This window comes from Monopterus albus, unplaced genomic scaffold, assembly GCF_001952655.1.
Source record: "Monopterus albus unplaced genomic scaffold, M_albus_1.0 scaffold177.1, whole genome shotgun sequence".
NCBI lineage: Eukaryota > Metazoa > Chordata > Actinopteri > Synbranchiformes > Synbranchidae > Monopterus > Monopterus albus.
The window spans coordinates 284,082-305,494 of NW_018128057.1; the positions used below are offsets into that span (position 1 = coordinate 284,082).

General features: G+C 44.5%; 4 protein-coding genes across 5 annotated transcripts in view; all 4 read left to right on the top strand.

The window, feature by feature from the left end:
• The first annotated feature begins 180 nt into the window (after positions 1 to 180).
• LOC109969661 (nucleoside diphosphate-linked moiety X motif 13-like) lies at positions 181 to 3,455 on the top strand. Its single transcript, XM_020616701.1, has 6 exons — positions 181 to 1,477; positions 1,867 to 1,986; positions 2,081 to 2,223; positions 2,577 to 2,684; positions 3,059 to 3,154; positions 3,412 to 3,455. The coding sequence occupies exons 1-6, from the start codon at positions 1,311 to 1,313 to the stop codon at positions 3,453 to 3,455; spliced, it is 678 nt and encodes a 225-aa protein (XP_020472357.1). The 5' UTR covers positions 181 to 1,310.
• Positions 3,124 to 5,615, top strand: LOC109969678 (nucleoside diphosphate-linked moiety X motif 13-like). The gene is made up of 5 exons (XM_020616729.1): positions 3,124 to 3,154; positions 3,412 to 3,537; positions 3,662 to 3,773; positions 3,861 to 4,015; positions 4,511 to 5,615. Exons 3-5 carry the CDS (start codon positions 3,662 to 3,664, stop codon positions 4,703 to 4,705), a joined length of 462 nt encoding a protein of 153 aa, XP_020472385.1. The 5' UTR covers positions 3,124 to 3,154; positions 3,412 to 3,537; the 3' UTR covers positions 4,706 to 5,615.
• On the top strand, positions 4,527 to 9,528 carry LOC109969676 (zinc finger protein OZF). Of its 2 annotated transcripts, none has more exons than XM_020616726.1 (5): positions 4,527 to 4,604; positions 7,150 to 7,309; positions 7,429 to 7,487; positions 7,575 to 7,668; positions 7,999 to 9,528. In XM_020616726.1, exons 2-5 carry the CDS (start codon positions 7,168 to 7,170, stop codon positions 9,015 to 9,017), a joined length of 1,314 nt encoding a protein of 437 aa, XP_020472382.1. In that variant the 5' UTR covers positions 4,527 to 4,604; positions 7,150 to 7,167; the 3' UTR covers positions 9,018 to 9,528. The 2 variants fall into 2 exon arrangements, with proteins under 2 accessions (XP_020472382.1, XP_020472381.1); XM_020616725.1 differs by lacking the exon at positions 4,527 to 4,604 and adding an exon at positions 6,354 to 6,836.
• A 1,777-nt stretch (positions 9,529 to 11,305) lies between these two features.
• noc3l (NOC3-like DNA replication regulator) overlaps positions 11,306 to 21,413 on the top strand; it is a 13,058-nt gene continuing 2,950 nt past the window's right edge. The window contains exons 1-19 of the mRNA XM_020616724.1: positions 11,306 to 11,478; positions 11,935 to 12,139; positions 13,011 to 13,134; positions 14,433 to 14,587; positions 14,670 to 14,756; positions 14,908 to 15,038; positions 15,117 to 15,278; positions 15,779 to 15,872; positions 15,950 to 16,125; positions 16,203 to 16,331; positions 16,477 to 16,608; positions 17,491 to 17,571; positions 17,674 to 17,774; positions 17,860 to 17,932; positions 18,030 to 18,093; positions 18,244 to 18,315; positions 18,554 to 18,735; positions 18,916 to 19,044; positions 19,872 to 19,969. Of these exons, the coding sequence (XP_020472380.1) occupies positions 11,470 to 11,478; positions 11,935 to 12,139; positions 13,011 to 13,134; positions 14,433 to 14,587; positions 14,670 to 14,756; positions 14,908 to 15,038; positions 15,117 to 15,278; positions 15,779 to 15,872; positions 15,950 to 16,125; positions 16,203 to 16,331; positions 16,477 to 16,608; positions 17,491 to 17,571; positions 17,674 to 17,774; positions 17,860 to 17,932; positions 18,030 to 18,093; positions 18,244 to 18,315; positions 18,554 to 18,735; positions 18,916 to 19,044; positions 19,872 to 19,969 (2,204 nt within the window). The 5' untranslated portion in view covers positions 11,306 to 11,469. The remainder of the gene's footprint in view (positions 11,479 to 11,934; positions 12,140 to 13,010; positions 13,135 to 14,432; positions 14,588 to 14,669; positions 14,757 to 14,907; positions 15,039 to 15,116; positions 15,279 to 15,778; positions 15,873 to 15,949; positions 16,126 to 16,202; positions 16,332 to 16,476; positions 16,609 to 17,490; positions 17,572 to 17,673; positions 17,775 to 17,859; positions 17,933 to 18,029; positions 18,094 to 18,243; positions 18,316 to 18,553; positions 18,736 to 18,915; positions 19,045 to 19,871; positions 19,970 to 21,413) is intronic.

A 21,413-nucleotide genomic window follows, 5' to 3' on the forward strand; every position in this document is an offset into this window, starting at 1 on the left:
TATCTCTTCCACATCTCTATGACAGGACAACAGCCTCCAGTGGAATAACTTGTAAATATAAGCCTTGTATTGATTTATCTGAAGCTCTTCTCTAAACACTGCTATATACTTACTGCTTCCGGGTCAACAGCAAATATCCTGTTTTCTTCTTGTTCGCTTCCTGAAAGCACATTGAGAGCCACTGTACTGAGTCAAGTTGATTCTGATTTAATAACTGAATATTCTGTTTTTGAAACTCCAGTGTACCAATTAATTTTAATGATCAAGATAAGTGTGCATTTGTGGAATATTGGCCCATTCCAGCTTGAGCTGCTCATCAGTCTGATTCTCCTCCTTATGATGCTCCACACATTTCAACAGGAGCCAGATCTGCAGGCAGGCCAGTCAGGCACATGCACTCCGCATCTATGAAGCCAAGCTGTTGTACCATGTGCAGAATGAGGCCTGGCACTGTGTCCTACTGAAATATGCACAGACCTCCTGGGACAAGGTGTTGCTTGATGGCAACCTATGTCTCTAAAATCCCAATATATGCCTCCGCATCGATGGTACCTTCACACACACGTGCCAGTTGACCGTGTCTGTCAGTCCATCTGAGCTGAGCTTGGGCCCAGAGACCTCAGCATCTTTTCTGATGTCAATGTCTGGCCTCCTCCTTGCTTAATAGAGTTTCAGGTTGGGTTTCTGGATGCAGCAGTGGGCCGTGTAAAGTGACAATGGTTTTCCAAAGTCCTCCGGAGTCCATGTGGCTGTAGCCATCATGGTAGCATGGCCGTTGAGAAATATTCTTTTGATCTGACAGTTCTCTCATGGCAACTGACACATGGAAACGTCTCAGTCTTATTTAACCTCTGTCTCAACTTTTGAGGTGCAGGCATTCAATTTAAAATTTGTTTAGCCTACATTTTTAAAATGCAATTGAGAGGGCCAGTGAAAACACTGAGAACCTTTTCTTTGTACTTTTGCCTGTTTAATTAAGGTTCAAGAAAATTAGCAAATCAATTTTTTTCCTGCATTTTGAAAAATGTCCAAACTTTGCTGGAAATGGGGTTTGTATGAAAAAATCATCTAATTCATCAATGCATTAATTGATACCAATTTATCAACCTGCTCATACCAGACACTTCACTAGTTATGAATAATGTAGATTTTATCTTAAAAGCAAAACTAACCTGCTAAACATGCATGTTGTTTTTTTAATAAACTGGGATTTACCGACAATAACTATGTATTTAGTCCTGTCACTAAAAGGAAAACATTAAAATGACAGGTTGCTGAATGGAGCCTGGTGGAAAGTTTTCAGAAACCTCATGAAAATGGAATCTGGGGCCCCAGAAACGAAGATTAAAAACAAGTGTGTTCCACTTGTTTTTGTCAAAATGTGTCCTACAGGGGGCAGAACACACATCTGCTGCACAGCATCAGACGAAGAAGGAGCAAAGGCCACAGGCTCTGTGCGAAAACAGCTGCAGGAAAGGTAGCCTAACTGACAAACACACGTAAAGGTATTTATTGAAACACACTGTCACGACACAACACACACGGATTTGGTGCCATGTAGCTCTGCGGTCTGCCCCTGCCCGAGAAGCGTGTTTTGCCTGTCATTTCTCACCAAACGCCATTCATTATCTGCTAACTACATGATTGTCATTTTCGGTGAAATCTGACCTAAACCCACTCTGTCTGTCTGCTGTAAATATTCGGATGTATGATACACCAGGAAGCTCGAGTTGAAGTGAATGTCAGACGTTTGTTGTTACTGTTTCTGCCCCTATTTTCGCTAAATCTGCGCCGTTTCAGCTCAGTGTGCGCATCCATCAAACGGTGCCACAGTAAGTGCCGCTGCTCCCCGTTTCCTGTCTGCAGGCACCGAGCCAGCTCAGCCCAGTCCAGACTACCAGCAATGGGGAAGACTCTGAGAATCCTCCTCTCTGCCTCAAAATGTCCACCGTCCCGTTGCTGCTCGAGCTTCGTTTCCAGGATGAGGTTCAGTAATGACCGACTCATTGATTAGTACATCCCGCTGAGTGACTGGTGAGGTTAACAGATCAGACTGAGTAACTGACTGATGTGGTCACAGGTATGTGAACAGGCTGAAGGAGGATGAGGCTGCATGTGTTGCGGCGCTGCAGTACAGTCGCGTTTTCCTCTTCCACCGTCTGTCTCCTCTGCTGCAACGCACCGAGAGAGGAACCTTCACCCCTGCAGCACTCATCAGCTCAGGTACCGAACCACAGAAACATGGGCACAGAACCAAAAGCAGACCTCCAGGTACAGAAACATTAGAATCAAGATATCCACAGTAAAGAATAACAGAACCAGAAAAAAACAAATACAGACCAGAACTATGAGATCCACTAGTGGAGAACCAGAGATTCCGGACGAGAAGAGAACCAGAAACCACAGGAAGAGAACTGAAGTAGAAGCTCAGGATGGGAACTAGAGTTGGAGAACATCAGAATGAGACGATTTGTGAAAAACTAAAGATAACACATTCAGAGCCTGTAGAACGTCAGGTCAAGTAAAACAACATGAGGCACAAATTAGCTTCACATTCCTGATGCTTGATATTCCAGATGTGCAGTTGATTCTGGAGAGACTCGGCTCGGACGGATCTCTGCTGAAGGATTCGGTTCTGATCGGCTGTTCGGAACAGAATCAGCCCCAGTTTTGTCTGGACGTTGGTGAGAACCTTTGACTATATATAAAAACGGAATAGACCCACCGTGACGTCACCCGCTGGTTTTCTGGCGGTTGCCATATTGGTAGTGCTTCACTCAACTTGCTAGGTCTGATCCACAAATGGGCAAAGAGGCGGGGCCATCTAGCCAGCTGGCGGCCCGCCGCCTGGGGCGGGACCCTACTGCTTGTCACTCAAAGTGACCACGCCCTTAATACAACTTAAACGGGCGAGTTAAAAAAAAATCACCCCCTGTTGAACTGTCAGGAAATGGGATATTGGGTATTTTAACATGCGAGTCTATGAGGACTGACTCCCTTTCAGAGACAGCCTCAAGTGGCCGTTTACTGCGCACTCTGCTCTGATGTTCTGGTGTAGGAGAACTGGACCAGGCAGCAGTAGAAAAAGCATGTGAGGGAACCTTTATGGACCTGAGGAGTAGCCAAGGTGAGGAACCACAGCTGGACCCTGAAGGTTTGTTGGTTTTGTGTGATCTTCTGTTAGAGAGTCCGAAACTCTCTGAGCTCAATCATTGAGTCGTGCTATGATTCTGAAAATCGTGCCAAAGCAAACAGCTGCATTAAGTCCATCTCAAAGTTATACAAAGTTTAAAATGGTCAGTTCACCCAAATTATTAAAGACAGGACCACTACAGAACATTATCTCTAGCATGTCGTGTGAATTATGCATGTTTCATCCATATTCTGATCCTGACCTGGTTGTTCCCACAGGGCCAGGCTCTACTGCGCTGGCATCAAACCAACAGGTTCTGTAGTGCTACAGGTCAGCCGACCCGCCGCAATCAGGCAGGAAGTCAGAGAGTCTGCAGCAGCAGTGGCATTGTTTACTATCCAAAGGTAAACCAGATCCAAACCAAACTGTAACCTTGTCATAGGCGGTCTGTATATTGGTTCAGTATTCTGACTGATTTCTCCTGATCTTGTTATCCTGGTCTGACTGGTTTCTCCTGGTCCTCCGCAGATGTCTCCGGTGGTGATTGCCCTGGTGTCTGATGGGAAACGCTGTTTGTTGGGCCGACAGTCATCATTCCCTCGGGGGATGTACAGTGCTCTGGCTGGCTTCTGTGACATGGGTCAGGCTTACCTGCTGATTACATCGGCTCACCTGGTTTCCTGTCTGCACACCTGTTTAACCTACCTGTCCCTGTTGGTTGTTCCAGGTGAGTCTCTGGAGGAGGCTCTGTGCAGGGAGGTGGCGGAGGAGGTGGGTCTGGAGGTTCAGAGTGTCTCCTACAGCTCCTCACAGCACTGGCCTTTCCCTCACAGCTCCTTCATGCTGGGCTGTCATGCCACTGTTAGCCCCGCCCACACCCAGGTGAGCTCCAACACAAGAAGTAACAAATTATGATTTTTAAGATATAAATTGGGGGGTACCTGCAAATGTAAAGGATTTTTACTCCTAAACCTGTGGAGCTACCCCAATTTTAATGTGACCCTTTCATTTGTTCTGTAATTAACTCCCTCCTAAAAACATCCTCCTTAAATTAATTTCCACAACTTGTGAAATATTTAAGATTAATGTGAAAATTAAGCTGAAGCATTTAAATCTACATAACCTGTTAAAGACCTTTCAAATATTTTAATTAATGGACAAATTAAGGATCTTAAAAACACTTTAAAAAGATAATTAGGGGAGTTAAATATGAAAGACTGAGTCAAGGGGGAAGTTATGTTCACTACATTTGTTAATTAAAGGTGGTGTTTCCTTTTGGTCTCTCATTACACTCAGCCCTAGGTACACCTCAGCTGCAAGCAAACAGGCAGAAGTACCCGACATGTCACATGACCTGCCATGCTGTTTCCTGTCCAGGTGAAGGTGGACCACACAGAGCTGGAGGATGCTCGCTGGTTCAGTCTGGAGGAAATCACATTCGCCCTGCAGGTGAAGACTCCACCCAGAAGAGGTGAGAGCCCTGTCCTCTGGCTTCCACCAAAACACGCCCTCGCCAACTGTCTCATCACAGAGTGGGTAGACCGGCAGCAACACAGCAAGGCTGAAGAGTAACACACAAACTCTGACTGTATGTTTCTATCATACAATAATCATCCAGACTGATGATGCCCGACAGCCAAAATCTCTTCTTCATAAGCGCAACCAAGAATCATGCAACTTTGTGGGGGACAGGTCTGGAAATACAAGTCAGAAGTTTTCAAACTGTGAGGTCACCAGGGCAGTGCGACAGTACAGGGAGGAGACTGACTGACTTTAAAACGCTTTGAGCCCGATTGTTTCGGTTTGAGTCAAATATCATCCCCTTCTCAGAGTCCATCCTCAGTGAGATGTAAACACAGAAAGGAAACCAGTGTTGATCTGATTCAGCGAGACTGATGCCCTTCCAGAGTAAACGTCCATAAATCCGCTGAGAACCCACAGGAGAGGCTGCAGAACCTGCCTGACAATCCTCCTGTATCACAAGCACAGTTTTGTGAATGTAGAGTGTAATCCCAGCCATGCGTGTGCTTGTTTCTGATTTCTCCACGGGTTTCTGTGAAAGTCTGTTCATGCCAAAAGTTTTGAAAGCGCACAAAAGTTGAGGATCTCATTGCCCACTCACATCATCTGTTACACATGATTCTGCCCTGCCTCGCTCTAAAACCCGTTTCTGCTCTTACATCTTTTAAAAGTTTTATCAGCCAAAATGTCTTACTGCGACTCTGATGCCAGTCAAATAACTCAGTAAAATATAAGTGGCAATCAAAAAAGAAGAATCAGAATCAGCTTTATTGGCCAGGTGTGTTGGACACACAAGGAATTTGACTGTGGTACAAAAGTAAGGGGAAATTGGGCATCCTTGCCTTATACCACTTGATAATTTAAATCTTGGTAACGTTCCAAATTTAAAATTTGATAGAACACATGTTATTGTTATATAAGGTTTTAATTGTTTTGCAGGAATGGGGCCCAGAACCACATTTTTTTTTTGTGCTTTTAGAATGAAAATATGCTCAACGATGTCAAAGGCTTTAGGAAAAATCAAGGAATAAAATAACACTGTCAGTGCCTGTAAAGTCATAATCCAGTAAGTCTAATGTAAGCTTGGTATTATTTACTATATGTCGATTTAACATGAAGCCATATTGCATTTCATCTAAAGTTGAAAACTTGTTTGACTCTTCTGGCAAAAAGCAGGGCCAAAGTTTTATAGTCATTATAGGACACCAATTCTTAATAGAAAGTAAATCTTTGGGTTTTGGGATTCAGCACAAGTGGATTGATACAGGTCCCCATAAACTTCTGCACAGCAGTTTGCAATCTCAAAAGGGCCTTCAATAACTAATGTTCCTTAATTTGTCAGTAGAAGAACCTTTCAAGCAATGCAAACTAAAGAAATTAGAATTTTGCCCACCTTCTAAAATCCATTTACTTTTAGATCTAATATAAGCACCTTCTTGTTTGCATTTGTATACATCGTCCAATTTATTTTGTAGTCTGTTCACTTTTTTCCGATGCTTTTTCTTTATTTGAGAATACAGTCTTCCTCTTCGGCCCTTCTGTAAGTTTGTGCAAGGGCAGCCCTGAGCCCTCACTAAGTCCGTGAGTGTGGACATTGGGACTGGGGAACAGAGTTGCATTCAAGAGTGCTGAAAGCCGGAAGCTGTTTACGATTTCCTAACCTAACCAAAGAAGAAGAACGGTTTCCTGTTCCGACCGTAATAAATGAAATACTTCCTCCGAACGTTGTTCCGTTTAGTCAACTGGTGTCAGACTTTCATTTAAAGTGCGTTTTATTACTTGAAATTATTTTAAAATCAGTTGATTGAAATTTTTAAAGCAAGAGTAGAACAAGCGGAGCTCAGCTAATGTTCCCACAGGGCGGGGGGCCTTGTATTACCGAACATTAGCATTATCCGTCAGCCGCGCTCAACCTGGCTCATTCCGCCTCGAGGTCTACTTACCAGCGGGAACATTAGCGTCTGTTAGCGGCAAGATGAGCCCCACCGTGGCCCTGCACACTCGGCTGGCCACCGTCATGGAGTCTCTGGTCTACGCCGCGGTGGCGGAGCTGAAGAAGCTGGTGGAGCACAGCTCGGCCTCCCTGCTCGGCTTGGAGGCCCGGACCGGCAGCTTTGGGAGTACGGATGTGGAGGAGCAGCCTCTGGCGACCAGAGCTCAGGCCGAGAGCTGCGAGAAGATGGTGAGGAGCGGGGCGGCCCGAGAGCTGGCCCCCATGTGAAGAGTCATTATTCTAAATGTTATATTAGCTTTGCTGTTTGTTACTAGTTCTTCCATTTGCAAGACTGTCTATAAAGGAGACCAAGTGCACACAGGTTTCCGTCCTGATTAAGACCCGGTGAAGCTGGGACCGCTCAATGTACATTGTGCTGACTAAGTAACTCTGCTCAGAAAACGCCAGAAGAACAGGTTCTGCTGCTTAAATGTAGAGGAGGAAGAGAACCTGCTCCTGTTGATGTCTGGCGTCTGTCCCCTTCTGACCCGTGACCTCTCAGGTGCTGTTTGCCTCCATCATGGAAACTCTGGGAAACGAGGCTCTGGGGAAGATCATGAACATCGTGGATGAAGCCAAGCTACAGGTGGAGCTGGAGTCAGGGAGGGGCGGTAAGAGACCTCAGACCAGCGTCCTCAACATCCTCAACAACGCTCGTGTAGGTAGGTACACCCCCCCCCCCCCCCCCCCTGCCCCCCATCGCAACCACACACACGTCACATACCGCTCAGGAAACATACCACCGGATGATGTCACGTTAAGTGTGATTTGTCTTTCACAGAGCTTGAACACTCATATGGAGTTCGAATTACGAATTCCGACGTGGACATGTCCACTCAGGTAAGACTTTTCACGTGCTGACTTAACCTAGTTGGCGGTGGTGCATTTACTGACGTGACTGTGATGTCTGTATGTTGTGTTGCACAGACCAAAACGGACAACGGCGATGACCCTCCTTTTGTTTTGGCGGTTACAGTTAAAGATGAACATGGGAACATCAACCTGGGAGCCATTGCTGAGAGTGAGTACATGATCAGCATCTGTCAATACATCTATCGCTGATCAAACCCAAAGATCAATATCAGATCAGAGGGCGTGGATCAATATCTGCACAGCCTTCGACTTTTGGTTATTCACCACGTCTTCCATCTCGTTCACAAAAAAGGCTCCAATATTTCATGTGAACCAAACATCAAAATCACACTATACCCTGAAGAGGAAGCTGAAAATGAAAATGACATGAGAAAAGTCAGCTAAACATTTGGCTCACAAACGCATGTGTGACAAATTTAAGGTTATAAACCGTACTTCCGCTCTGTCCAGATGTGAATAACTGTATTTCTTTCTCCAGGAGCTCAAGTTGAAGCAGACCAGCCGGTGCCTCCTGAGCAGCAGCCACAGAAAGTTTCCAGCACACCTGAGTTCATCCTGCAGAGTGTCACCTGGAAGTATTTCATGTGCACAGTGTGCAGTAAATCCTTCACATCTCAAAGCCACCTGAAGTCTCACTACAGTATCCACACAGGAGAGAAGCCGTTCTCCTGCAGCATCTGCGGCCGAACTTTCCGTCAGAGGCAGACCATGCAGAGCCACATGCGCGCACACACCGGCGAGCGGCCCCATGAGTGTTTGCAGTGCGGGAAGTGTTTCTCAAAGCTGACGCAGCTGAAGACACACTCAGTCATCCACACTGGGGAGAAACCATATGCCTGCAAGGTGTGCGGCCGCCTCTTCAATGTGCGGCAGAATCTGTACCGCCACACACACACCCACACCGGCAAGAAACTGTTCATCTGCACTGTGTGTGGAAAGGGCTTCACCCGTGCAGTCACGCTCAGAACTCACAAACTCATTCACACCGGCCAGAGACCCTTCAAGTGTGAGCAGTGCCCCAAGACCTTCCGCTACTCCATCAACCTCAGGAACCACCGGAGGATCCACAGTGACGTGCGACCTTACAGCTGTGACCTCTGTGGGAAGAGCTTCCGCCAGTCTGTGAACCTGAAGATCCACAGCAGAATCCACACTGGCGAGCGGCCATTCAGTTGCCAGGAGTGCAGCAAGACATTCAGCCAGCTGAGCAGCCTGATCTCACATGGCCGCACGCACTCCACCGAGAAGCCATTTGCCTGCAGCACCTGCGACAAGAAGTTCAACAACGCCAACAGCTTGAAGCTGCACATGCGCATCCACACTGGGGAGAAGCCGTACGGCTGTGAGGTGTGTGGCAGGACCTTCAGCCAGGGCAGTCACCTGAGGACACACAAGAGGCATGTGCACTCCGGTGGCAAGCAGTACATCTGTGACAAGTGTGGGAAAAGATATTCCGACCAACGCAACCTGAAGCTGCACAAGTGTAGCTACGCTTAAGAACAACAAGAAAGCCAGGAAGCTTTTTGTCTTCTAGCCAGGTCTGCTTTGACAGAACATTTATAATGAAGCAACCAGTTTCCTCAGTGGAGTTTGGTATATGCAGCCAACATGAAACACTTTTGTTCAAAGTTAATTTCTTTTTTCATATTGCTTACAGGTGTGGTAGGTGTTCAATGGAAGTGAACTGGTCTTTGATTCAGATTATATTTCAGATAAACCTTTGATTACACTGTTCCCCCTATAATACTACAGGTAGGACAGACCACCATGCCAATGAGACCCCGCCATGCCTACACGGCAGGCCAAATTTAAAAAAAACATAATGCTGTCCAATATACATTTATTCAGAAATTATTTTTGTTTGGGAGTGTCTGTCAGGTGCCTCTCTCTGTGTCTCCTCCCTGCTTCAATCTGTTTGCTTCTTACTGCTCTGGTAAGAAAAACAAACAAACCCAGGTATACATCAGAATCAATCAGCTTTATTGGCCAGGTGCAACAGACACACGAGGAATTTGACTCGGGTACATCGGCTCTCAATGTGCAAACAGTAAACCAGCATAAGGCTGTGTAATATAACAAAATAGCAGTATTAACACCAACAAATAGTGCAAACAATGCGGAAAAAGCAGTATGAACAAACAATGCAGACAACAAAGGAATGTTAATTGAAATGAGATAAATAGGGATAAAACACTACTTAAGAACTAGAGACATGCACAAGTCTGTACAATGTATATTTACAGGTATTGCACTGAGGGTTATTGTCCAGTCATATTGTCATGGGTTAAGTGTTCATCAGAGCGACAGCCCTGGGGAAGAAACTGTCCCTGTGCCTGATTGTCTTGGTGCACAGTGACCTGTAACGCCGTCCAGAGGGCAGGAGTTCTAACAGATTGTATCTGGGGTGTGAGAGGTCTGCAGTGATCCTCTCCGCCCTCCTTTTGACCCGTGAGGTGTACAGGTCCTCCATGGAGGGCAGGCTTACACTAATGACCTTTTCTGCAGTCCTGACTGTCCGCTGAAGTCTGTACTTGTCCTGTTTGGTTGCTGAGCCAAACCAGACAGTGATGGAGGTGCAGAGAACAGACCCAATGATTCCTCTGTAGAACTGTATCATGAAAAACGTGGATGACTACGACCTGAGAATATCGCTTTTAATGCAGCTTAGCAACACTAGCAGTGCTTCCTGGGAGCTCTAGTTGTCCTGGACATTTTGAGCTTTGATCATGCTGAAATACTGTGTCCTGATTGGTGGACACTGAGAATTTAAGTTATAACGATGTTGCTGATATTGTTTTTAAAATGTGTACACATGCACATTTTTTTTGTAAGTGCATAGACAATATTGTTAATCTTTTTGTAAAATAAAGTCTACCAACACCTTTTTAGTAAATATCAGCCCACATAATAAATTTATCCATCTATTATCTATACCACTTATGCTGAGGAGGGTCACAGGGGGTTAGAGCCAATCCTAGCTGACATTGGGCAAGAGGCGGGGTGCACCGTGGACAGGTCACCAGCCTATCACAGGTCAATCATATTCAGGAATAAGTTGGTACAGATATTGGATGGATGGATGGTTTCTATAACAAAACATTAAAAGAAACTGATCTGAAGCTCAGATGCTCAATGGAGTATGGAAACCAATAGGACAGTACAACAAATCATTAATTGAAGTTAAATGATTTTCATAAGTACAATTTAAAACAAAGCAAAATGACAGATTTTCTATGATGAACTAACTTTCAGATATTTATTTAGTGATTGATTTCAGGTGACTTGGAGACTTGACTGTAATTTATCGATAAGCAGAAATACACTTTTTAAATAATATTTTACAGGTTCCATAGATTCTTATAATTTTCTAGAAAAGACCTGATATGTATTTGTAAAGTCATTGGAAAGCCTGTGAAAGCTACATAATTGGATGTAAAACAGACAGAGTGTACAGCAACATGCAAACACAACTGACCCAAGTCAAAGACATTTCAGTGTACAGATAAAGTTACCAAAAATATATAAATGAGAAAATATTTACGTTCTGTTAATGAAAATCTCTCAAAATGATCACTGCCACAAGTAACTTGCTTCAAATAACTGAGTTATAACTTCATCAGGTTTCTTTATGATTTGTTAAGAAATTATTAGTCATAACAGAAGTAAAATAGCTGTACCTATTTTTGAAGTTGTTCTTTGTGCAGTTTTAATGACATAAGTGGGCCAGCATCTGTCGGTCTTTAAATTTGTTTCTGCTCTGTCTCCACTCCACTCCACTGATTGTTTCCTGGGTCACCGGTCCGACCCCGGAGCTCTGGTTCACATGCGTGTGGAAACAAACTGCAGCTTTTCCACCAAAACACACCGGCGACACTTCTCGTACTCACCGAAGAGGCTTGATTCAACTTCAGTGTGAACTCGTGGAGTGAGGCTTACATTTCCTGCAGCCATGGGTCCGGTCAGTAAATATGGGAGCGCAAAAAATAAATAAATAAAAATAAGTAAATATGGGAGCGCTGTGAAAAGAGCAAATCATCCATCAGCGTCACAGAACAATCTACTATAAATATGCACTAAGAGCACATTTCTTTGAAGACTGGGACTGATGTTTTGAAATTAAATGGGGGGTATTATCTGCAAGAAGCCGACTCTGAGACTTAAATGCCCATGTAAAAGAGCAGCTGGTGACGATAACGTTATTGGCATATATTGTATACGATATTGGCAATTCGCCAATAATGTGTTAAATAAGTGTTAATTTTATGTTTACATGAAAAGCTAAGAGACACAAAGCACCGGATTTAACTTTAAGCCTTTATCCGGTGCTTCTTTTGATTGATAACGAGCTCACAAGAAACGTATTTACCTGGTAGACTCGGGTATGGTCCAACTCTCGTTCCCTTCCCTCCTCCAGCCCCGGTCCAAGAAGCGCCGGCCCACGTTCCGCCGCCTGTTGAAGACGAGCGGCGTGAAGCTGGAGAACAAACTGAGGAACCGGCAGCTGACGCAGCAAAACGTCGCCAAAAAGCAGCGGAAACAGCAGAAGCAGTTGAGACAGGCAGTGAAGGACGCCGCCATCAGGACGCCTCGGCCCCTGGAGACGTACCGGAAGAGACCAGGTGAGAGCCCTTTGATTGACGGGCCGCTCTCTGATTTGTTTTTGATTTTAATTTTGAAAAAACAATGAAAATCAGAGCAGTACAGACTTATTTTTGTACCGTCAGCGGTAGAAATACTCTATTACACTACAAGTAAAAGTCCTGCATTGAAAATGTTGGTAACAAAAAAAGAAAAACCAGGAATGATCCGTATCCCTCCATCTCACTCCAACATTGCACTGCCAGACTCCATAAAGAAATCTGTGAATTTAAAGTTTCATGCAGTCCCATTATTTAAATGATCAAAAATCAGCTACAAACATTAAAATCATTAAAAAGAAAAGCAGCAACTTGTCACATTTGAGGAGCTGGAGTCATGAAAGGTTTCATGAACCTAAACAAACTAATTTCATATAAATCCACTACTTGATTTTACTGTTAGCTTGTTTGATTGATAGCAAAGCATCTTTGTTTGTAAAGTAACTAGAAACTAAACACGGTTGACTATATATATCCTGCTAATTTCTAACCTTCAATAGGAAACTACTGATGTAGGAAAACAATTTGTATATGAGCTGATGATGAAAACAACTGTTGGTCGCAGCTTCACTGATTCAGTGCATCAGTCACATCGGTCCTAATATTTGCCTCTAACCCGTATCACTTAAAGTCAGAGAACCTTAAGCTAATTAATTGGTGTGTATTAGTTTAAGTAATGAACTCCGCAGATTATCTGTTAGCAGCAGCTCAAGTGTAAACACAGACTTTTCCATCTGCTTCATTTTGCTTCTGAAAAGACTTTCCACTGAGTTTTAACTCAGCGGAGCATTGCTTTCCCATAATGCACTGCTCAGTTTATTGTCACCTGTCCTGCTGCCAATGTGTCTGACAGAGGAGGAGGAGGAGGAGGCTTTTCTGGAGACTCTGCCAATGGACATGACAGAGGACGAGGACCTGCAGCAGATGGCTGCCATGGCCCAACAGGCCTCCTTCATCACCAGAGACTTGTCATCATGGTAATGCCAACACAAACACACCTCAGACATTTATATACTGTATTTTATTTATGTTATAAGAATTTTATATCTGAAACTCAACATTTGAAGTTTGATACAACCAACCTTCCACACTTATGTTTTTGGTCTTATTTGTCTCTTTTTCCACTGCCCTGCTTCCCCATGATATACTGACTAGGGACAGGTAAAGATTGCTAAATATTCAAATAGTCATTACATTTTAAAAAAATGAATATTTCATGCGACTATGGTTTTGTCCTTAAAAACAAAGAGCCTGTTTTCCTTTGTGTCTGTGCAGATTCTCAGTCATCCAGGTCATAGTAAGCTGAAAAAACTTAGAAAAATCAACTGGACTAGGTTTTTAGGTCGAAGACGTTTCACCTCTCATCCAAGAGGCTTCATCATAACTGTTTTCCCTCGCTTTTACCAGCGCCTGAACATAACGTGATAACGAGGCCACATACGGTATCATTTTACTACAGCGCCAAATGCAAACAGCAGAAACATGCAGAGACTGCAGCCATCAAACAGTTCTTCAAGAAAATAAATGACAATGAGGTGCAGTGCAAACTCAGCCAGGTTAACTTAGCATATCATAAATTGACAACTATGCACAGCCATTTTAAGGCAAGGCATCCGGGGGGAGGGTCTTTGAGTAACTGTCAAATAGTATTTTAGCTTGAAGTGCCCATCTGTAACACTGACCTTGTTATTGCATTATTTCCAGGCACCGGTAAAAGCAAGGGAAAACAGCGGCTCTTTGTTTTTAAAAGATAAAACCATAGTCAGCTGAAATCATTTTTTTAAAAGAACTATTCGAATACTGGAAAATCATTGCCCATCCGTAGTTCGCACCCTGAGCATCAGTACATTGCCACAGCAGCACCATCAGCAGCAGTTGCATCACTTCAATCAGCCAAAAAGTGTGTGGCGAAAAGCTCAGGCTGCACTGTAGTTATAACTGAGAAGGAAGAGAGCAGGGATTAGAGCTAAACTAACCCAGCTTGGCCCTGTGCCACCACTCCCCCGCTGGTTACCTGGTTTAGTTTTCTTTGGAAAATGCCCAAGTAAGCTCATTTTATTGAGCTTTATAAGAGCGTCTACTACTTGATCTGCTTCTCACCAAGGATTAGATGATTGTTTGGACTGATTTGTTTTGCTGTGCTGGAAGAAGCACTGTGTTTACTTGTGGAATAAAGCAGATTCTGAGAATTATTTTAGATCAGTTTAAATGTAGAAAAGCAGTTAACACACTTAGTGACTCAGGTGTGTTTGTTTCGTGTGGCCGGGTGTCCTAGTGGGCCGGTCCATGGCGGTAAGAAGCGCAGCTCGGATGTGGTTCGGAGTTATGAGAAGGTTCCCAGGAAAATGGCGAGGACAGAGGAGAAGGAGGTCATCCACCTGCTGCCAATTAAAGACAAGACGGGAGTCATCCCACAGAGTGTAGAGAGAGGTACCACACCCATTATTGAACAGTGTTCAGTCTGTCTGGATATTGTAACTGTAGAGTAAACGTCACTTCTGCTGTCTCTTAGAAAGCAAAAAGCAGGCGGAGGAGGAAGAGGAGGAAGCTGCTGAAGAGCCAGAGCAAGCTGCTGAAGAGCCAGAGGAGGCGGAAAATGGTATGAATGGCCTTTGGGTCTTAGGAACTTGACTCAGGACTTATTACACCTGATTCAGGACGTGTTGGACTTGACTCTGGGCACATGTTGGTATCTGGATTTGATGGATTGATGTAGTCTTGACATGGTTGTAATGTGTCCCCTTGTGCAGAGGAGGGTCCAGAGAGCATCGCGGGGCTAACACCAGCACAGCGAGAACGGCTCAGAGCACAGAAGATAAACCAGAAGAAACTTCAGATCGCCGGCCTGGGATCAGCCATCATCTCAGACCCCTTCAACAATGTAAGTGACCTGCTGGTCTAGGATCAGACACACTCTGTTTCAAGGGACAGTCTGTGTAATGTAGCTGTGTGTGGTCAGATAAAACGGGTGAAGGAGCTGCGTGGCATGCTGATGGAGTCTGACCCCTGTGTGGCGGTGACGGTCAGGAAGCTGGTGATGGTTTCTCTGATGGAGATCTTCAAAGACATCGCCCCTGCCTACAGGATACGACCTCTGACCCCTGCAGAGAAGGCCACCAAGGTACACTGCACGTTTTCCACAGCTTCATCATTTCTTATTCACTATGAGTCGAGATGTCTGCATTTCAGTCTACACTCAGTAACCCATAGTGCCAAAGTGAAAACATGCATTTATAAAATGTTTGAAATTTGTTAAAAATTAAAAGCTAAACTATCTCATGTAGAAAAGGGTTCAGCGCTTCCTTTAGCAGCAGCCTCTAGTTTGTGTGGCCACAGTAGATGTGACCTCAAAATAAATTTCCACGGTTTTGGGATGGTTCTGTACATCACAGAATGACGTAAATTACCCCTGTCAGCTTGCGGCCTGCCAAATAAATAACATCATTGTTCCATGGGAGACACTGCATCCCTCTCACTGTGTGTGACAAGCCGCTCACTACAAACAATGGGTCAACTGGTCACAGCTTCAGACATGGAAATAACCAAGAAGTACTTGTAAAATTTACCTGTGGAGACCTGATTATGATGTTTCCCATCATGTTGGTTTGGTTTGTTGTACAGGTGAAGAAGGATACTCAGCAGCTTCGCGAGTTTGAAGAAGGTTTGGTCAGTCAGTACAAGTTCTACCTGGAGGACTTGGAGCAGACCATTAAAGGTACACAACCACAACACACTCAGACATACACAACACTGTTCAGGTTGCACATCAGTGTGTTTAATCTTCTTCTTTAGACTGGAAGCAGAAGAAGAAGAAGCGCAGTCAGGCAGTGAGTTTCATGTCGTACCGCAGCCTGGCTGAAGTGGCCATTCGCTGCCTGTGTGAGTTGCTGCTCGCTCTGCCTCACTTCAACTTTCACAACAACATCATTGTCGTCCTCGTGCCGCTGATGAACGACCCTGTAAAGAAGGTGAGCGGCTGAGTCCCTGTTGTCGCTCAGGTAGATCAGCATGGGGTGATGCATTCAGGTGTGTCTGTGAGTTACAGGTGTCAGGGATGTGCTGTGATGCGTTCAGGAAGCTCTTCCAGCACGACAAACTGGGCGGGGCTTCGTTGGCCACTATACGGGTCATCTCTGGTCTTATCAAGAGCCTCAACTACAACGTCAGGCCTGAGGTAATGGATGAAACGCACCCATGCCACGTCTACTTTAACCAAACCCCCCCCCCCCCCCACCCCCCACCACAAAAACCCCCCCTTCCTTAACCCCCCCCCCCCCCCCCACACACACACAGACTAACAAGATGTAATGCCCCCTCAGGTGCTAAGAACCCTCCTGAGTCTGAGGATTAAGGAGGTGGAGATGAAGAAGGACATAGAGGACACAGCACCAAAGAAGAAGTTCATGAACAACAAAGAGAAGAAGAAGAACCTTTCCAGGATGCAGAGGAAGGTACACTTGCTTGTTTAAACTCTGTCGTTCTGTGCTGCTGCAACACATAGAAAAGTCTGGATCTGACAGTGACTACAGGACTAGTCTGGCTTCATTTGCAGAACCTATTACAAGAGAAGGCTTATACACCTGGATGAGCGAGCTCCGATAGGTGGGGGCTGCAATTTCTGTTTTTTCATCAGCACGGGTCAGCTCACTCTAAATCAAGCTGAGCAGGGTGGTCACTGGTCGGCCTCATCTGTTCCCAGCAGCGGGGGGTAATCGTCCTGACTGGGGCTCAGATGGCCCTGTTCCCACCTGGGGCCGAGCTCTGCCTTCACCAGCACTGGCTCGTTGAGACACGTCACTGGGTGAAATGTTGCACTGAAGCAAAGTTCTTATACATTCAGCAGCACAAGTGAAAACTTGGTTTCCTGATGAGGAGCGACTGTGGTTCAGTGGGTAGAGCAGTCATCTCCCAGGTTCGAATCACGGTGCCTGCAGTCCATGTGTTGAAGCGTCCTTGGGCTAGACACTGAACCTCCAAGTTGCCCCCGATGGTTAGAGCCATCGGTTGAGTTGGCGCCACAGATGGCTGCCTCGGTTCTGTACCAGAAACAAATTCTGTGTGTGTAACATACTCGGCCAAATAAAGTGATTGTCCTTAAAATAAAGATGAGAAGATAATGCGTTTTATGGTGCAGTGGTAATTACCACTCGAGAGCAGTTCAGCCCCCCCCCCGGCTGCTGATGGAAAAACAGCACTGGTGAGCAGAAGTGACTAACCTGAGCAAGTGCAAAGGGGAAGTGAGCTGTCATTAGCTGATAGCCACACACACTACCAGAGCTCACCTGTAAACTCTGTGTGTGTGTGTGTGTGTGTGTGTGTGTGCGCGCGCGCAGTGGAAGAAGGCGGAAGACAAGTTGGAGAAGGAGCTGCTAGAGGCTGAAGCCTCAGAGAGCAAAGAGAAGAAGATCAAACTGGTAAGTCGAAAACTGACAGACAAAATTTAAAGATAAGAACCAGGAATGGGTTTATCAGTGAGACACACGGGAAACTAAACTCCTACCCCTCCTCTTCCTCAGCACACAGAGACTCTGAACATCATCTTCCTCATCTACTTTAGGATTTTGAAGAAAGCACAGAAGTCTGTTCTTCTTCCAGCTGTTCTGGAAGGATTGGCCAAGTATGATGCATGCACGCACTACTATCATACTGTAGTATTACTGTTCTAGTACTGTGGAACTCACTGTGATGTCACCTCCTGTCAGTTTTGCTCACCTGATCAACCTGGAGTTCTTTGACGACCTGCTTAATGTGCTGCAGAACCTCATCCAATCAGAAGTGAGTATTCACCTTGATCCCGCCTATGACGTTCTGCTGTTAGTCCAGTGTGACTCAGTCGATTGGTATTGATCATCCTGATGTGATTTATCTGTAGGATCTGACCATTCGGGAGAGTCTGCACTGCATCCAGACCGTCTTCACCATCCTGTCAGGACAAGGTCAGAGAGCGCGTCTTTAATTTAAACATTTTAAAAGTACAGTTTATTCAGAAATGACAGGTGAATTTCCTGAAACACTTTCCTCCAGTGACACATCATTAAACAAATGTGTATCAATAACATTTATTCATGTCTTTGTTTGTGTATCAGGTGACGTCCTGAACGTTGACCCTCTCAACTTTTACTCTCAGCTCTACAAAATGCTGCCAAGGCTGCACGCAGGTGACAGACGTCTGTTTATTTCAGCTCACGCCCGAATTAAGCTGAAGGTTTTAACAACAAGAATGAAGAAGAAAAGCTTAACCTGCAACTAATAGAATAATTTCTTTTTTATAATAAATATTTATTGATTTGTTAAAATGTTATTCAGCACAAATAAGTTGTCAAATCAGTTGTAAATAGAGAAGGTGGTGGGTGGACAGTGAAACTGGTTAAGACGACATGATCCTGTCTAACACAGGCGCACCCAATGATGACATCGTCATTGTGCTACATTGCCTGGATGCCATGCTCACCCGCCGCAGGAAACAGGTGACCCTGCAGAGGGCGATGGCATTCGTCAAACGCCTGAGCACGCTCAGTCTGCACGTACTGCCCAACGCTAGTGTGGGAATCCTTGCCGCCAATAGAGCCTCCATGCACGTGAGTCTCAGAGTGTGGGTGTGTGTGTGTTTACCTGCAGTAAGGGGCTTGGAGCCTGGTTCAAGTTTCCCATGGTTCATCTAATGACAGTTTGTACTGCAGATAGATTAGTAAATAAGTACTGTAGCTAACTGTACCTGTGTAAATACGGTTGTCTTTATGTGTGTGTGTTTATTTTAGGCCTTCCCTAAGTGTGACTTTCTGCTGGATAACGAGGTTCATGGCAGTGGCTTCTACCTGCCAGAGCTGGATGAGCCTGAACACTGCAACGCTCAGAACACAGCACTGTGGGAGCTGCACACTCTGCAGGTTAAACACTTAACACTGTGCAGGTACACACCAGTGATTGTATAAAGTATGGATGACGTGACAGCTCCCAGAGGTGAAGCCACCGCGAGGCTACATCATGATAGTGCAGACAAGATGTCTGTAAGATGAATGATCATGACATGCTGTTACTTATCATGGCTCATATGATGTTTTTGTGTGCCTACGTGTAGGCTAAACATCATACTCGGAGTTCACCTCAGCTCTGCAGCGCTACTCTAAAGTTAGAAAATCATTCACAGGTCCAAAGTTCCTGGATCAATATAGCGATCATAAGCTAAATGCTGTTAAAACGCAAACGACGTCTCCTTCCAACCGTGGTAAGGTAGACAACAAGCTGCAACTTAAATTTTCATCAAAACGAGCCGTCCTCCATGATGGACAAACTGGTCTTTGTGAGACGAGTGCATATACCCCCCAAAAAAGATACTACGTTAATATTAAATAACTCTTATACATAATGTAGTACCATCAAATTCTGTTCAGCCACCAGGGATCTCCCTCTTGGTTACACACCACACTTAAGTTGGAAGTTGCATAATTTGGGGGAATTTTTACAGGGAAAATTATTCATGAACTTCATTCTAATACGGTGTGTCACCAAAATCACTTCACACATCACTGGTCTCCTGCTGGTTGTACTACTGGGCTCTGTGAAGGGTTTGGTAGCATGTGATACTGTTTTCATTCAGAACACATACCTTGCAGCATAAGTCCCACATACATCAGGAGAGGAGCCATCAGCAGGTACATACGCTGACAGTACGCTGCAGGTGTTTCCCCTGTAACGTCATCCTGTGTGTTTTCAGAGACATTACCACCCGGTGGTGCGGCAGTTTGCGGTTCACCTGTGTCAGGGAGCTCCCAGTGAAGGATCGGCAGCGCTCGGTGTGGAGCAGAGCCGCAGGTACGAACGGCTGATCCCAAGATGTCTTAAAGGAGTAGTCCATACTTTCACCCGTCTCCGTTCACTGAGATCAATGAGATAATGAGCTTCATGGGAACATCATCTGTTTAAAGTCAGGATAAAGTAGAAATAGGTGTGTTCTGAGCTTGTCACACCACAGGACAATGTGTTATCAGCCACCCAGCCAAATTTCAGCGATTAAAAAGATTGCGCTTGGTTTGATGCAAGGCATCTTCCTGCTAATGCAGACCCAGCAGAATCACTGTCACATGAGACTGAGATCGCACAGGGATCTAAATCACGCTCACAAAACGATTTATCATTCAGCCCTAATTGATAATGTGTTTAGAAACAAATGACTGATTTTGCTTTACCTGGGGCCTATTGCACAAAACTAGGATAAGGGATTAAGCCGGGATATCTTGGTGATCCTGGCTCAACTTATCCGTGATCCGGTTGCACTAAAGCTGGATTAGATGGCGGTAGGATGTTATGGTATAAATTACCATGGAGATTTATTCTGTGGAGCTAGCCTGCTCCAGACCAGGCTAAGTTCCAGGATTTATTTAATCTCATCCCTCATGTCAGTCAGCAGTCACCACAAACGGAAACCAATAGTTATTTCACTGCACACTATACATTGTTATCACATATAATTAGACCCACTGTCATTGTTTAAACGTTTGTGATCATTAATTTCAATCATTTTGGATAAATGATGATTTTTAGATGATGTTGCTATCATTAGATAATTTACAGTTTCCCATAGACTATAAGGCTATATATAAAATGATAGAATATTAGGGCCACAGAGGGGAAAAAAAAAGAAAATTCACAGACTTCGATAATGAAGTCTTTAATAATATTGTAACCCGTTGTTTTAGAGGAGGACAGTTGTTAAAATGACAGCTGTGGGGCATTTCGTGGAATTGTTCTTCAGTATGGTTCCACAATCAAGGACATACTTAATCTTTTGGCACATCAGCATCACATTGTCATATGTATCAGGACTGTAAAAAGAATATGCATCTTTTAGGGAAAAAAGAACCAGCCTCATAAATGTATGACTTTGTCCTTCTCCTTTAGTGTGGCCTTAATACTCTGTCATATAAAATACACATTCCATATAAATATAAAAACACAAAGTGTAACATTATGTTCCTTTATTGAATAAGGATAAAACAAAGCAGGTAAACCATCAGCTCCTTTCGAAACTGAAGTCACACAGTGACTCTACAAGATGGAAAGCACAAAATCAAAGCATATTATACAACAAAAGGATAAATACACATTCAAAAGGTCTGTATATAACACACCCCGCATGTCTGCACACTGAAATAAATGCAGGACAAATCCATACAAATCAACTGAACAGACAAATGAATGGATACAGCACAAACATAAGAGGCCAAATCAATAATATATTATATATATTGAACACAAA

Bases quoted from the DNA above. Each gene is read 5' to 3' on its own strand.
- LOC109969661 (XM_020616701.1), top strand. From the start codon at position 1,311: ATGAAAATGGAATCTGGGGCCCCAGAAACGAAGATTAAAAACAAGTGT. The intron at 1,478-1,866 runs GTAGCCTAACTG...TCCTGTCTGCAG, and splicing joins CGAAAACAGCTGCAGGAAAG to GCACCGAGCCAGCTCAGCCC. The intron at 2,685-3,058 runs GTGAGAACCTTT...GTTCTGGTGTAG, and splicing joins CCAGTTTTGTCTGGACGTTG to GAGAACTGGACCAGGCAGCA.
- LOC109969678 (XM_020616729.1), top strand. From the start codon at position 3,662: ATGTCTCCGGTGGTGATTGCCCTGGTGTCTGATGGGAAACGCTGTTTG. The intron at 3,774-3,860 runs GTCAGGCTTACC...TGGTTGTTCCAG, and splicing joins GGCTGGCTTCTGTGACATGG to GTGAGTCTCTGGAGGAGGCT. The intron at 4,016-4,510 runs GTGAGCTCCAAC...TTTCCTGTCCAG, and splicing joins TTAGCCCCGCCCACACCCAG to GTGAAGGTGGACCACACAGA.
- LOC109969676 (XM_020616725.1), top strand. From the start codon at position 6,630: ATGAGCCCCACCGTGGCCCTGCACACTCGGCTGGCCACCGTCATGGAG. The intron at 7,310-7,428 runs GTAGGTACACCC...TGTCTTTCACAG, and splicing joins CCTCAACAACGCTCGTGTAG to AGCTTGAACACTCATATGGA. The intron at 7,669-7,998 runs GTGAGTACATGA...TTCTTTCTCCAG, and splicing joins CCTGGGAGCCATTGCTGAGA to GAGCTCAAGTTGAAGCAGAC.